General features: G+C 34.9%; 2 protein-coding genes across 5 annotated transcripts in view; both read left to right on the plus strand.

The window, feature by feature from the left end:
• TAF1B (TATA box-binding protein-associated factor RNA polymerase I subunit B) overlaps positions 1-9,930 on the plus strand; it is a 57,520-nt gene extending 47,590 nt beyond the window's left edge. For 2 of the 3 annotated variants that reach the window (XM_069839355.1, XM_069839354.1), the window contains exon 11: positions 1,105-1,950. In XM_069839355.1, coding sequence (XP_069695456.1) covers positions 1,105-1,792 — 688 coding nt within the window. In that variant the 3' untranslated portion in view covers positions 1,793-1,950. Of the gene's footprint in view, positions 1-1,104; positions 1,951-9,695 lie in introns of those variants that run through there. The other variant, XM_069839356.1, reaches the window with a different exon arrangement.
• Positions 9,931-10,780: 850 nt separating this feature from the next.
• The window catches only part of tws (protein phosphatase 2 regulatory subunit tws), an 860,194-nt gene continuing 853,710 nt past the window's right edge, over positions 10,781-17,264 (plus strand). For both annotated transcript variants that reach the window (XM_069839362.1, XM_069839363.1), the window contains exon 1: positions 10,781-11,327. The gene's annotated coding sequence lies outside the window, so the exon portion shown is untranslated. The remainder of the gene's footprint in view (positions 11,328-17,264) is intronic.

The following is a 17,264-nucleotide window of genomic DNA, read 5'->3' on the forward strand; positions in this document are numbered from 1 at the left end:
TGTTGTTATTATTATTATTATTATTATTATTATTATTATTATTATTATTATTATTATTATTATTATTATTTATATTACAGTAAAACCTCGATAAGATGCACCTGCTTATTACGCTATCCCATGTAATACACTTTTTTGTCTGGTCCCTGCACATTTCATATATAACGCCTTTATAAAATATCCCGTTTGTTGTGCTCAAGTCCTGTATAATACGCTGTTTTTGTGGAATATTTTCGATGTAATTTTCAGCAATGTACTGTAACAGCAATGAAACATCTTGGTCACTGAACTCACTGGTGCCATCAACCTGAAAAGTATTGGTATTCGACCCTTTACCTGCGCATTTAAACCTTCATACTTCATACCTTAGTATACCCCACTCTCTTGTCACGCTCTCTTATTCGACTCCCTATTTGCGCGGTTAAAGCCTGCATACAGTTACAATACGTCACCCTCTTGTTAACCCTCTCTCTCAAACAACATTCCTCACTCGGCCGTAATAAAATTCTGGAAATTTTTGCTGGGCAGTTTGTTGTCCTTTAGTGTATTGAAGTGTCTGTGAATGTGATTACGATGAGTGATTACGCTTTCTGTGTCGAAAAAATTGGAAATCTTACAAAAGTACGATGAGAACAGTTCTCTTACTCAGAAACAACTCCCTGATGCATTAGGAATCCCATCATCGACATTAAGAACGATAATAAAAAATCGCGACTCAATCACTACAGCTGTGACGTCGGGAGGATGTAATCGCAGAAACTGAAGTGTGGTAAACATGAGGACTTGGAGTACATGCACACGGCAAACAACTATAAATGTTTTTTTTTTCGAAAGAATTAAGTACAGTACATAATGTAAATGTCTTTGACCTAGAGTACAGTAATTACATAATGGAGTAATACTGTATTATCTTTCATGAATCATGTATTTCAATAAAGAAAAATGCTAATAGATACTGTATATTAAAAATTAGTATACCCGCCTAATACGCGGTCCCGGTTAATACGCAGTTTACATTCGGTCCCTTGAACAGTATCTATTATTATTATTATTATTATTATTATTATTATTATTGTTGTTGTTATTGTTATTTATATGTTTCAGGTATATAGCTATGGCCGAAAAGAAAGGTATAAACTTAGTTGTTAAGAAGAAGATTGCACAACGTAAAGTGGAAGGAATTAATGTAGTAAAGCTGCAGTATCAGAATAACAAAAAGAAAGTTTATGAGATTGTAAGTAAGTCGGAGAATTATGTGAAAGAAACCGGAAAAAGTAAAGGAAGCCATAAGGAATGCAATGAAGATAGTGAATTACTTGAAATAAACGAAGACTGTGACATCTTCGAAAACAGCAAATCACAAAAGTTATTTCATCCTAGCAAGATATTTTATAATTTACCTCTTGCTGCTGAAAAGATATTGATGTGTTGTTTGAAGGAACAGTCCGAATCGGATGCACGCTCACTAGATGAAGTTATCAAGGAGAAATACATAAATGAAATTAAGAACAAGGTAACACTTTACTTACCTTTTCAGAATTATTGGCTCAGAGAAGTTGGCATGAATACAAGAAGACTAAATACCGAGGACTTCGAAAGAGAAGTGTTAAATGAATTACCTTTCTCTTTCCGATGGCTACTAAAAGAATGTGCAAGTATACTCCATGTGTCAGTAGATACTTTATATTATGAAGTTTTGACTGTCGAATTAATGCATAGTGACATTCTTTGTGGTGAGACCAAAGGAGTATTAAATGCAGATCTAGTTAAGAACATAAAATTATACTGGTAACATTAAGATTTAATGTACTTGAATACCGAGACGTATATGTAACGGAAAAATTTGTGTAATGTTTTATTTAATATTGTAATTTGTTTTCCTTGTAAAATTTTAATTAAGCCAGTACTTTAGAAACAAGAAGTGAATAAATCTCATTTTATAGTACTAAAGTCTTTTATTTCAGTATTGAAGGGGGAACGAAACTGGGAACTTATTCAAAATGATCTGGATTGGACATTTACGATTCCTGTTGGTAGCCACTGCTTCCACAATAGATAGTTGTTTATGCCATGGCTCGAATGTTGAAGTATCTTGACTGTCACAAAACTCATGTGTCATATGACCGCAATTTTACTTTCCTGTTGAAGTCACACTTTGGATTTTTTGTCTGGTTTGAATTACTGAGGATTACCAGATCTATTTTTATTTACAAAAGGTAAACCTATAAATATTAATAAATTTGCTTTTCCCATGCCCGTTTAATGAAATGTAACAAAATTCACCTGTTTAATGAAATATAAACAAAATTCACCTATACAGTGAAACACTCAAATAACCGAAAATATATATACTTACTTACAAATGGCTTTTAAGGAACCCGAAGGTTCATTGCCGCCCTCACATAAGCCCACCATATCCCACCTCCCTCAAATCCATTTTAATATTATCCTCCCATCTACGTCTTGGCCTCCCCAAAGGTCTTTTTCCCTCCGGTCTCCCAACTAACACTTTATATGCATTTCTGGATTCGTCCATATGTGCTACATGCCCTGCCCATCTCAAACGTCTGGATTTATATATATATGGTGGACGCCAGTGTGCTATTTGTGGTTTTACCAGGGAGGGGGCTGCCTAGAGAGTCCACTATCAAAATTAAAATTTTAAATATGTATATCATACCACCCTGAAAACTGATTTACAGGTACAAGGAACTTACATGATTCTAAAATATTATTACTATAGTCCCGACGCTTTTATTTCCAGCGTGACACCGCCTCTTTGCTTACGTCTTAGAAAGTGAAGGCTCTATAAAGTCTAGGTGGGTAGTATCGTTCGCCATTTTTGTTCTTACGTTGAGGAGCTACCATACGAGGAATCTATTTGCCACACCTTTAAACATTATCATGTCGTAGCTCCTATGATAATAAATCAAACGCACTGTAATTCAGCAAATAATTGAGTGACAAATAACGTCTTCGTGTGCTTTCTGCGAACGCCAACGAAAGAGCTAAAATGGCGGGCAATTATATTAAGTATTTATCGAGCCTTAAGAAATGAATCAGCAAATCACAAGATGCACACGTTTAAATGTAGCCGACCTGCAACGCGATTGACTGCCGGAAATTAGAGTGACGGGACTATATATAAAAATATGATTTCTTAAAATAAACTACAGTAAAACCTCGTTAATCCGGACTAATTGGGGGGGGGGGATAAGTCGACCAGGTTAACAAAAGTCCTGATTAACTGACTGTTACTGGAGAACCTCAATAATAAATAATAATCTGTGTCACTACAACCCACGAAGGGCCAAGCCCGACCAGCCAGCTGCTGGCCTCACGGCCACATGCCGAAGCAGAGGTGGACGATCATCCAACCAGAATGGAGGTATCGTGTGGTTAGCACGATGAGCCCTCTAGCCGTTGTAGCTGGTTTGCGTAACTGGATTTCGCTACCTATCGTAGCTCCCCAAGTGCATCACGATGCTGGTTGGGCACTGGTCCCATACACTGGCCGAAATTTCATGAGAAAATTTCTTCTCTCATGAAGACTCGAACCAGTGCACACTGGAGACCCTCACTGCACCAATATCTACGGCAACCAATAGGAATAGCCATCCAACGTGGAAACGCAGCTAGCATTTTGGGAACCTTTCCAGACACCCACTCTGGATGAGATTTTTCTTATTTGAATATCTGAAGTGATTGCAGTTTTCTTTTCCTAACATATTCATATAAAAAAATCAGGAGTCACAATGAAATTTTGTATTTACACACATTTAAACTGAAATTGTAACATTTTTCATCTGTAAATTAAAGCAAGTTTACTTAAAAGAACAATAGAAAGTGCATTAAAACTCCGTTTATAGGAACAAAACACGTTTATTATAGTGTATTTTATACAGTACAATGTGAAGCAATGCATACAATGCAGTACACATGTGATACCCATAATTATGTCCATGGACCTGGCACTGCATCACTTGAATCTCTTGCTGCGTAAGGTGGTTTGAAGTACATGTCTGTATTCTTTTGGGACAGTTTGGAATGTATTTCCTTCACTAATAATTCACAGAGCTGTCTCAAGTGGTCATAGTATGCAGATATGTTTTCAATGTCACTTCAACGAACTGAATTACGTGGTTTAAATGTTCTTTCACATCACTCACCTAATATAATATGATGTTCTAATGTGTAAAAGCAAGTCTTAAAACAAGGTTCTTTAATTTTTCCACTCATCAGTTTTTTTTTTTTTTTTTTTTGCATGCCCAGATTAAGCAAAGTCTGGCTTAATGGTGTATGGATTATCAAGGTTTTACTGTATTACCACAGTCTAGTATATATAGTCACGAAGCTCAATACATAGTAAATATGCATCCATAGATAGTTGCTAACCACTAGGATCGCTAGTATCATCTCATTACAGACAATGCGAAATAGTACCGGCACAGTCTATTGTTCCTAGCACCCTCACAACTCAAGCTTCATGACTGTATATACTAGACTGTGGTGTTACCTTATTTGCGTTAAATAGTAAAAATAACATTCTTTGTTTCTGCAAGTTCTGAAATCAAATTTATGTAAAATGTGAAACATACATCAGTTGAAGAGATGATATGAACGATATTCTCGCTAGGTTGGTGGCTTTCCTGTAGGTTTATCCAGGGCACTGTGATGTTTCGAGTTGATGTGTGTTGTTGCAAATGTTTGTGCATTGAAGCAATGAAGGACCATTTATTCAGATAAAAAGTAAATTTGAAAGTGTTTCAACTTGTAACTTGTTCCCTTGCTCAGTCAGTGCCAGATTCATTGCACTGAACCCCCTCTCATATTCAATTGTAGAAATGGGAATAATTTCAACTGCATTTACAAAGTCCCACAAGAGGGCGGAATAGATTTGTTGTTTTTTTTTTTTTTAAGATAGAAAACTTTCACAAGTGAAGCATGCGTGTTTTCACTTACACTGTATTGCACCTTTCTGCAGAAATAAGATATAGACATACCACCATAAAACACATATTCACATTCATCTAAGTGCCAAGTAAGACTGCTGCACCCGATAGAAAGTCCATGTCTTCAGAATGACTCTTAATATTGTCCACAGAAAGACTGAAAAAAAAAAAATTGCTTTCGGAAATGTTCAAATTTTTGTTGTTTGGGAGCAGTGGGATCTTTAATTGAAATTGGAATGTGTGGTCTTCCTGTAACTCCCGAATTAGACATTGTAATTTTGATAAATGCGCGCACATGCACACTTCACTTAATCACACCTGTTAATTCTCTTTCCTGGGGCCTGTTTCTCAAAAATACTAGTTTAGTAGTTCACCAGTTACTAGTTACCAGAGTATATTTCACCAGCTCTAGTAGATTCTGTTTCTCAAACTATTTTACCAGTCTAGTAACTTGTGACAATTTTTCACTAGTTACATGATCTGTTTCACTAGTCAGCTGATTGAGTTCATTTGTTTATAGTCATTGGTAGGTATTGTTATTTGAGGTTAGAAGGCTAAGTTGTTTGTATTGTGGTTTCGATTTCTCTTTTCGGTTGAAATTCCATCAGTTGAAAGCAAATTAACTATACTCAATATGATTAATGAATCAAAGGATTATTATTCGGTGCTTTTTCAAGCATGTTAACAAAAAATGATGAAATAAACAAATGGACAAAAAGTGTTGTAATGTGTGAGGCTATGGAACTGATACCTCAGAACAAAGATTATGTATACGTTAGGGACACTTACTGGCCCAACATTAAGAAAGCAATTTTGATAAGTACCAATTCAAGTTCACAGTATCGTAATTTGAACATATGATGTAGCTAGTGGGTCTACTGCCGACATGAATGCCACTTATGACTTGATGAAAAATTCGCTAATTTTTTTTGTTTTACATTTTATCTATTCATAAATTATTGTCGTTATATATTTAATTTGTAGGTTAAAGTTGACAATGTCAGAAGAACTGGCAGTGGAGGAGGAAAGCTAGTAAAAATTAGTTGATGAATTGGTATTAGATTATTAGGAAAAAATTCTGCAAGTGTTGCTGGTCTAGGACAGAAAGACTAGATGGCATTGGAAAATAATCAACATCCCGATTTGTAGAGCAATTTGTATTTGAAGCTTTGCTGATAATGCAAGACTTCTATTTTTTTTGTCTTGTTATGGCAGGTCCCACTATATTTAACAACTTTTCAAGCTTTTCAGTACTTTACCTAAACCGTTCATTATATTTAAACAATGCTCCCGTAAAGGAATAATAATTGTTCTTTCTCGATACAGTTTTAGCTCTTCTCACAACTTCTTCATGACTTCATTCGGAATCACCAAACCAGATATTAAAAGAAAATGACTACAATATTTTGTTTTATCTGAGAAAGGTTGTCACTGGTAACTGATAATATAGAAATCACCAGTCTTTAGAGTCTTGTAGGAATATTCCTGTTGAATACTAGTGTAATCAACTAGATTAGCATTTTGAGAAACAGAATCACTTATGAACTGGTGAAATCGACCAATATTACTAGTCTGTGAACTGGTAACTACTACTTTACCCTTGTAGTTTCTAGAAACACAGACTTGTAAAATAAACTAATATTACTACTGTACAGACTAGTATTACTAGTCCATGAGTTTTGAGAAACAGGCCCCTGCAGTCTGAAACCTGTTCTTTCTCAGAGTTGTGATGGTCACAGTTGTGGTCGCTGTCCAGGAAGTAAGAACTTGCAGGGCTGCATGCTGTGATGCTTAGATTGGCTAGTTCAGTTTTCAACACCATCAGGCTTCTGATTGGCTGATAGATATTTCATTGTTGCAGTTACTATCTTTTCAGGAGTCCTTTCCGTGATTCTTATTTAACAGTAAGATTATTAAGTAAATATTTATATGTAAATTTAAATCATCCAGTGGGTGGGAAGTAATTATCCCTGGCTAGGATGTGTCATTCATATCCAGTAGCTGGGATGGTCTGAGCCAGAGGGTTGCTTGTTATTTACCCTTATGAAGCTAGCTGTGATAGACCAATTTACCGACAGAGTCATTGTCCAGGATGCACCATAAGATGCTAGTCTCACACTCGCAATGAGATGAATTGATGATGGAGATTTTTTAGGATGCCACAGGGGAAATGGAGCTCCTGGAGAAAACCTCTGTGTTATCTGGACCATGGGGTTATCCAACACAAATTATAAGTCGGGGCACACTGGGGAACGAACCTGGGTCCACAGGATTATAAGTCCAGTGCTTTAGCCACGATTGTAGCTACTGAAATAATATAAGTTAATTTTTTAATAAACTGGAATGAAAACGAGCTCCTTTATGGATTTTTCCTCTTACAGGAGTAAACTGAATTGAACTGCAACTAGTAAGTGAATATGAAATTAAACATGCATATTACAGTATTCATCAGTCAGTTATGTTATGTGCAGTTTTGAATTTAATATGAAAACATATAAATATAAAGAGTTATTTTGCGTTTTATAATGTCTTTGCAGTGAAAAATGAAACCAGTTCTTTGGACTTAAAGGTAGTCCACAATAAACTGGGAACGGAAGCGAAAACGAGAACAGAAAAATTGTTAAAATACATATACTTAAATGTGACCATTCACAATTAACGAAAAGCTTACCAGAGCCTGGGAACGTGAAGGTTGGCGAACTGTTCCATAATTATTATTTTATATACAAAATGTTACTGAACATCACCAAAATATTTTCACCGAGTATAGAAAGTCCTAGACAAGCAACTTGAGATAGGGAATCCATGGTTTATGGATTCACATTTCCATGTTATAGCATAAAGTCTTCAAAAGTTATGTATCCCACTGACTTCTGCTATTTGAAATAATATGAAATAGGAAAAACGACCTTAAAGAATATGCGCTGCAGGTTGCTTATGCCAGGAGTTACCTCGTACGAGTTACAATTGGACATCTATGGCCTAGATCAGCGGTGACTAGAGCGGGTGTCGTGATTACAATGTGTAACCACAACCATTCAAATGGGTATAGGGAGTTTCCTGTACATTGCTGTGTGTTTCATTTCACGTACTGAAGGCAAGCAGTGGTGGTATCATGTCGCTCTACAAACTCTGCCTCTACAAGCAGTAAGAGGTTGTTTTGTAAAGAATGAGAAGGAGAATTTTTTTTGTTGTTCTGTCGGATGAAATATAATATGTTTACTTTGCTATTAGGAGCATATAGAAACATTAATTGCCACTCTGAGTAATGTATTATTATTATTATTATTATTATTATTATTATTATTATTATTATTATTACTGACCACTAAGTATGTGTTTCTATAATTCTTATGTACGTGCATGAATATTGATATTTTTAGATCTTCTCCCTAGAGGATAAAATTATTAGGTTTTATCTCAGTTTTAATTTTCTTAATCTTTAGATGAGGGTAACTATTTATTAGTTATTCAGAGACTGTCGGACAATATCAAAATTCAAATTTAAATTAAAAAATCACATTCTAGTTCGTGGAATTGTTTGTTGAACACATGTCAGGTTGCGCAACTTCACCTTAACCCATGACATATAGTAAATATTGTAACTATGCTGTTGTAAAATTGAAAATTAATATGTAATGTATTATTATTATTATTATTATTATTATTATTATTATTATTATTATTGCTACTACTACTACTACTATTATTATTATTATTATTATTATTGTTATTATTATTATTGTCAGTTATCAATATCATCATTGCTATCTCTGTTTTCTTTCTTTTCGTTGTATTAGCTCGATGAGAGCACTATAATGTACTTTTGACTCTGTTGACCCTCTACAGGGCTTTAACTTAATTTGTATCATTTTCATCAGTGTTTGTATTTCTTTTTTGTATTTATATGTGCTATCTGATAGGATGGAAGAGAAGGCCTTATGGCCTTAATCCTGTCAGATTAAATAAATTATTATTATTATTATTATTATTATTATTATTATTATTATTATTATTATTAGTATTGTAGAAAAATTGATTCAATATTATGTGCCAACGAACTGTTAAACGCCAGTAATTGACATGTCTTAAATCATAGCCAGGAAGAGAAAGATGAGATAAAGAAATGTAAGGAAGTCGGCTACCTGGTGGTGTTTGAAATATCACGTGGTCTAAAGCCTTTTAATGGAACAGAATTTCTTAAAAGAGTAATGATTAAAATAGTTTAAATAATTTGTCCATAAGAAGTTTTTAATTTTGAAAAACTACGAATTTCTCGATCAAGTATCGAGAGAAGAATTTAGAAAATTGCTGATTATGTTCAAGAGGAAGGTTAAAAAAAGAAGCAAGAAAAATCGTATATTATTCACTGGCTCTTGATGACAGCTGTGACATTACTGATACAGCAAAGCTTGAGACTTTTATCAGTGGGATTGATCAAGATGTTAGTACAGTAACACCACTGGTTGTAGTTTTCATGCCAAGTACCTTTCCTCCGTCTCCTTACTTCATAGGCTGTCTGTCACATGTAATCACTGCAGCTCGAGTTTTGGTCACCGCTGCCCTAGGTGCCTAGATAAAAATTCTGAAGATAAACTTTTTCTGTCCACCATCGATCATGCTCTCTTCTGGTTTAAAACTGAACTGTTTAATCTTAATGTAAAGGATAATGAGTTTTTAATCAGTGGTAATTTGCAGAAGTATTGATTACTTGACTCGTAATTTTTTTAATACTAATTTCAGCACTGCAGCCTGAGGCTTATTGTGCCTAGGCTACAACTCTACTGAAGACACGCACACACTGCAGGACTCCCCCATTTACTGGGTCAGGGTACCCAGCAGTGACATCACCAGGATCAGAGCAAGGGCGGTGCGGATTGGGTGCGAGATTTAAAAATGGGGTGCAAGCTGTAAAAATGTGGTACATAAAAAATCCAAAATGTTCTTTTATGCACTTGCGCGCATACTATACATCTGTTTATTATTATTATTATTATTATTATTATTATTATTATTATTATTATTATTATTATTATTATTATTATTCATTGTCATTATTGTCGTTGTATTATAATCTTGTATATCTTTGTAATACTATTTTATATGATTCCATTCTTCATTTATGATTCCATTATTTCATTTGTAATTATCATTTTAATTAATTGCCATTAATTTAATTATTTCTTTGTACTTTTATTGTAAATTATTGCTAATGTTTTTATTATATTTTTTGTGCTGAACTGTAATTAGCCTCTGGCTGTTGTACAGCACATTAAATATAAGTAAATAAATAAATAATAATAATAATAATAATAATAATAATAATTATTATTATTATTGCTCATCACATCCATTACGATACACTATGTATGGGACGTAGTTTTTTCACATCCAAGAAATTGTTTGTTTGTTTGTTTTTGTTCTTCAAAATAATTTATGCTTAGTATTATGTTAATAAATTGCCCTTTGGGGTGCGGAAAGGGGTGCTCCGATTTTTTATGGAGGTGTTTGCGCACCTTTTCGCAACCCCCTAGCGACGTCCCTGGTACCCAAGGGGGCCACTGTGAGACACCACACACACTGGGACATTGGATAGACAACCAGCCCCCGTGAAGAGGTTCGAATTAAATCCCCCTAACTTCATTACCGGGAATCAAACCCGGGCCACCTTAACAAATAGTCCAGCACGCTACCTCGAGACCATGGAGGCGGACAATGTTTATTTAAAATATAATATACAGTAGTAAGTTACATAAGTGGTTCCGATTGAACCGTATAGGGGGCAGGAAATGTTACATCATTAGTATTCAATCCTGCCAACAGATGGCAACGAAGTTTATTGCGTCATGTGTCATTATCTCCCAGAACCGTACCGTGCATGTTTCGTCTGCTATTTTGCCGCAGAATGCGCGGGACTTTGAGCAGGTACAGTCACTGCACTTGGAATCGCATATACAAATCGAGAAAACCTTTGAAATATCGGTGTTTACACTACGAAGACGACTGTTACAGGGTTATTTGTTGTGTTTAGTGTTTCTACTACGTGTTGTTTGTGAAGTTTATGTCACGCTTGTACTAGGAATGTGTTGTGCTTTTTTTTTTGCGCGTAAAGAAATAGTACACAATAAATAACCTGTTGGTGTTTTGGCTGTGGTTCAAGTACAGTAAAAGTGGTGAATTTGAATGTTTGGCGTACTATTTTAAAGAAAAGCTTGAGACTGTTTAAATAAAAATTAAATTGAAATTCGTTTTGTTTTGTGTTATTAACGTGTGCGAAATATTTGACAGACGATTTCACATGCGACATCCTAATTCCGAATTTTTGTGGCTAGGCCTACCCGTGGATTGAAAAGAAAAGAAGGAAATCAGCATCGGGTAAGTTTTTATTATAATTAAATTACATGTTAATATACATTCAAGCAAATAAAATCTGTATGTTTTAATTTTTTTTGTTCTAATTATTGTAATCTTCGTGTTTGTTGTTGCGGTGTTAATTTATTTTATGGAAGTTTCAAGTTATCAATCATATGTCACGTTCTCAAAGTTTAAAATTGATTCTATTAATCAGTACTGAAAATGTTGTATTGTGACGAGCGGTGTTAGATAAATTAGGCAAGCAGAATGTTCCGTAATATTATCATACATCCGGAATGTCTCGCGAATATAAATTATTACAGCTTTTCGACTATTTTTTGTGAAACTTTTGTATATTATCTGCTTATAAGAACAAAATTTCGGTGTTTGTTATATTATTATAGATGCGTTCTTCAATCGAACTAAATGTGTACTGCCTTTAAGTACAGTAGGCCTATTTTATGTTAATATTAAAAAATACGGAGTACAGGAATGTGGGTTTTTTAATTACAGTATATAGATGTTACGTAAATGATACTGAAAATCATTTCCTCTACTATAATATGTGTTTAATGCTGTGTTGTACTTTGTCTAGTTTTTAACTGTCGCCAGAGTTGTCACTTTGAGGTTGATGAAGTTCTGAAATATAGCTTTAATACGTACAATGCTTACGTACATAAAATTCTTACGTATTACTAGTATTCAATATCAGTATTATGTTAAATATTATTAAGAAAATCTTCTTTTCTTCAACGACATGGTGCGATAGCTGCTGGAACACCGTGTCAATGTAGGTTTCCTATCGCAGCTCTGGTATGAAGATCAAACGTTACCCATTTCTACAGATCGCGTAATGCCTAAATACTTTTCATGCGTAGGGATAAAGTTGTTTTAGATAATGATCAGTTGTGTGTGGCATAGCAATCTCTGAGGACGGCCGTCTAAGGGTACGTACACGTTGGAGCGACGATAAACGATAAAAGAAGCAGCGATGCTATATCAGGGAGAATAGAAGCATGCATTGTCATTGAGGTGTGCATATTGGAGTAACGATAAAGCGATGTTCCATTTTCTTCGCTCTTGTCGTTCATATGATCTCTGATTGAGATAATATTAATCTGTATAATTACCGGTGGTTGTCAATATATCCGAATATTAATCGATTTATTATTATTTCGGCATATTAAATTAATTATTGTAGACATTGGCAAATTGATCAGTTGTGTATTTATTGGTCATATGTTATGTGATCACAAGAACCAGTCACAACACAACGAATTTATACTATCTTTGGGATGAGAAACTGGTTTAATTTTGTACGTATTTAACTTATATTAACCTTGAATTTGGCAGCTGATATTTCCTATATATCTTCTTTCATTAAGTGAATGCATAGAATATCTTCTACTGATAAATCAAAATGTTCGCTTCCCGCGACCTCGTTGCTCCGATATGAACACTTGATTCTTTGATAATACCAAAGCGTCGCTAGATCATTTCTCTTATCGTTTATCGTTGCTCCAACGTGTACGTACCCTTAGACTCTACTGCTATTTGCTTTCATAGTAGAGCTAATAATAGCTTACGTTTTCGAGAACACGCCTATGTCCACCAATGCGTGGCATGGTAACAGATCCACTTTCTTTAAACGTGCGATACCATAACATTATCGACTTGTAATTCGGAGCTCTCCAAACATCATGCTCATGGTGAAATCGACGTTGAACTTACGTTACACTTTCAAGTTCTGTAAAAACACAACACACGTTCAGCTCGTCTGATTTCTTTTGTTAGTAAAAGATTGATACAGAACTCCTGTGTGTCAGTATATTGAAAATGAAATAATCACTATTATTCCACGATTCATAGTCTTAAAACAGCAGTAACAGTGAATTGAGGTTCTTTATATTGCTGCTTAAGCTACCTATATTTGGCGTATAGACAGTTCGAAAGTTTCTTGTAATATTGCCGTCTTTTGACATAGAATATGTCTTCGTACCGAGTATGGGTATCCGTTCCGATCGTAGTGAAACAAAAAATGGTAGAATTTGAAATGCTTACTATAACAAGACTGTGATGCACAGCCGAATACTAACGTTATTAATAATTAGGTCACGAGCCAATGTAAAGGCCCATTCAGAACGAAAATTAAACATAACCGTAACATAAACACAGAAGTTTGCGCCCAGGCTATCAAATGGGATCATTCACAATGATCCACGTAAGCATTGACATAAACATTACCGTAAGACGTTAACATGAAAGTTTGCAAACTCCAGGTGCCGAAGTTGCGTATAAAATTAGCCGTGCTGCGTGGCCTCTCTCAGTAATATATCGGTATCGAAAGCAGCTACAGATGTATTACCACTTGTTTGATTTGTAAATGCGAGTTCTGCAACATTAAAGTGAGCTATAGTGAAAAAATTGTCGTGAGCTGAGACTAATTTCAGAATGTCGCTTCATATTATGTAGAGAAAATATGTTGCATGCCCTTCATTAATTACTCCCCTTTTCTTAGACCCTTTGGCCCACTCCTATTTGTAATTCGAAACAAAAATTAAATATTTTACGCTCGACCATGCCGAAATGTAGTAATTATACACCTGGTAGCAGTCCTTTAATGGATGCCATTAAAGTACACTATTAATTAAAATTCAGGTTTTCGATTATTCTCGGATATGCAATCGAAAGACAACGAGGGAAACGTCACGGAGGCTGGAAATCCAATACTATCGCAGAAGGTTATGTTCTGTTACTATAATAATTAGCGTTAATTGTAAATAATATTCAAATAAATTCAATTTGTCATCTCGTTTTTCAATTCTAAATCAATTTCCAGGTTATATCAAAATTAATGTTCTCTAGATTATATCACAGTCAATGACATTATTGTTCCTCGGAAAAAAATCAATACTTTCGCGTCTGCGCACATCTCACAATTTAGGTCAATTCCGCTCATCACTTACATAATCATAACATGAATATTTATGAATAATTTCAAGTTAGAAATATGGTCGAGCATAAAAAGTCCTATGAAACTTGCCTATAATGGTAATTAAGACGCTCGTATGAAAATTATGTAACTCGCTTGCGCTCGTTTCATAAACAAACATACTCGTGTCTTAATTACTACCATTATAGGGTCGTTGCATAATGTACTATAAACTAACACAACTAGGCCTACTGTCATTCCCGAAATTGAGAGACATTCTACATGCTGGTTTATCCAGGATATGGCATAGACATTTTGTTTGTGTAAAATTTAACTTCGACCGAGGTATTTCTATTTTAATTTGAGTTGGGAGATTGAACAGGATGCTGGGCAATCCGTGACGAAAATAAAGGCATTACAAGCATTCTTGTCTGTATCAAATTCATTTAAACTTACTTACTGTGTTTAATCCCGCTAATTTAAATGTAGATTAAGTAAAAGTGTGAAGCGTTTACATCTAGCAGCTAAATATGTATGCAGTTATATCCGATAACACAGCGGTCGGTAAATGTAGGCTAGTACATTTCATATAAGTAGAACGCGACTCTCCAACTCTGGCGGCAGGGTTGATTGACGTTTAGCATACGAGGTGAACGAGCTAGGCAGGTTTGGTACGATCACTGTACAACGGCTGAAGGTATAAAATGCCGACCACTGCACTGACATTTTTTTATTATTAATAATTAGACTAATTATAAGCAAAAAATAATAAATATGAAATAAAAAAATTACCAAACTGGTCTATTTCGTTCAAGACACCTGGCAGCATTTGAAGAAAGGAATATTTACCAGATGCAGTTTAGTATATTTTGTGAGGTTCACTACAGATCGTGAATAACTGTACCGTAGACCAGGCATATCAATTGATGCCCGCAGGAGCAAGCGCGCGCTTTAGAGCCCAGGAGAGCCTGAACGCTTTACAGCGGAAAGGAAAGAGACAGACGAAAGAGGTGGTATACTGTATGCCGTTTGGTCGAGCTATATTCAGGGATGGCCAGCACTGATTCAATAGATAAAGGGAAGAGAACTTATTAAAACTGTATCCATGGTAATTTTTAGATTTGCCTGAGAAGTATAAGTGCATTATAAGAATGTAAGTTTTAATTTTAATGCTCATTTTTCACAAGTTTGATTTTTTTATTCAAAAGAAATATTTTCTCAACTTTTCGTATAGAAAAGTGAAATTTTCAGGTATAGGCCTATTTATTTAGTAGCCTTACAGAATGTTTTCGTAAATGTAATATACCGTATATACGTATTACTGAAGATAGTGTATTGAAAATTTTGAAAATATTCGCATGGAAATCGTTTGTAAGGAAATGAATTAACAAAGCAAGTACTGTTACGTCATAAGCAAAAGATACGTGCCCATGTGTTGTAAAAATGTCAGCTCTATAGCTTCAGCACATTTCGAGAAAATAATTTAATATTCTGATGATAGGAAGTTGCTCACAAATATCACTTTAAAAGCATAATGCGATAAGAGTTTTGTTATGTAATATTAGTTACACTTAAAACATATACCGTACCTAGGTAACTTTGCTTTGTACTGTAATATTGTTTTGATTAGTTTATTGATTACTTTTTTAAGGCTAAAGATACCATCAATATAAATTCCAACTTATCATGTCATACTCAATCTCTTTCTTTGGAATATCACTTTCTTTATCAATGATGTGTTTCAACCACTTAATACAGTATAATATTATACTACTATGCAATTTAAGTGAAAATTCCTTCTTAACTCTCTATTATGTTATTAAGATTTAAAACACAAGTGCAATATTAAGAAATCAGTGTTAGTACTTTTGTTTTACAGACAATATAGATAATATTAAACAGAAAGAAGCCATATACAAATAACGACATAAAATTCCACGTTCCGTTTGAAGTTGGTGCACCACTGTTTTCTTAATCCAACAGGTTGCTTATTCATATACACAATCCTTTCTCTTTCCATACTTAGCGCTTGCTGCCCGCGCACGACGTCAAGGTCAGAAAAATGCGCTTGCTTTGACATCACTGCCGTAGACATTAGAGATGAACAAAACCACAGTCTAGCAGACCTATATACAGTCACGAATCTTGAGTTTATGAGGGTACTAGGAACAATAGACCGTGCAGGTACTATTTCGCATTGTTTGTAATGAGGCGATAGTAGCGATCCTAGTAGTTAGCAACTATCTATGGATGCATATTTACTACGCATTGAGCTTCGTGACTGTATATAGGCCTACTAGACTGTGAACAAAACTAACTGCCGCTCTCGCTCGCTGTGTTCGTTGCATTTGTCTTTAGAGTCTCATCTCGTCATTCTCGTGCGCTTCGAGTCTCGCTCATCATTCTCGAAATAGCATTTGGTCCGCGTGGAAAGATTTCATAACTTTGAATAACATAAATCATTGATATAAACAACGTTATAAATGTTTAAATGGGACAAAAAGACAAAACAGAACAGTATCTTAGTTATCAAAATGTTCTGGTTCTATTATATTACCTATGGTTATATAAATAAAAAAAATTCTCAAATAAATTGGCATTTCTGCTTGTAAATACAGCAAAAAATAAAATGTTTAAGTTTACAAATATAATGCTTTTTAGTACTCACATAAAAACAATTTTTCACTATGCTTATGTGATTCACTTTGTTTAGCATTTGACATGATAATAAAACTGTCTTACCAACTTAGGAAACAGTATTAATTTTCACTGTAACATTTACTACTAACCGGCCTCTAATATCTGGTAGTTTCATCCAGGGAAAGCTATATTTCTTCTACAGCAGGGTTGGGCAGCAAGAGCGGATTCTACTCTCTCACGGGGAGCCATATGATTTCTCTTCATCCCCTTTCTTCCCCGCCGAACACCGCGCAGCGTTGATTGGGTGACTGATGAATATTAAGCGTCCCCGTTTGGAGTCTGGATGCGCTCCCGATGCCCAGTCCTGTTCTACAGTATAGGTTTTC

Source organism: Periplaneta americana, chromosome 11, assembly GCF_040183065.1.
Source record: "Periplaneta americana isolate PAMFEO1 chromosome 11, P.americana_PAMFEO1_priV1, whole genome shotgun sequence".
In the NCBI taxonomy this organism is placed as follows: domain Eukaryota; kingdom Metazoa; phylum Arthropoda; class Insecta; order Blattodea; family Blattidae; genus Periplaneta; species Periplaneta americana.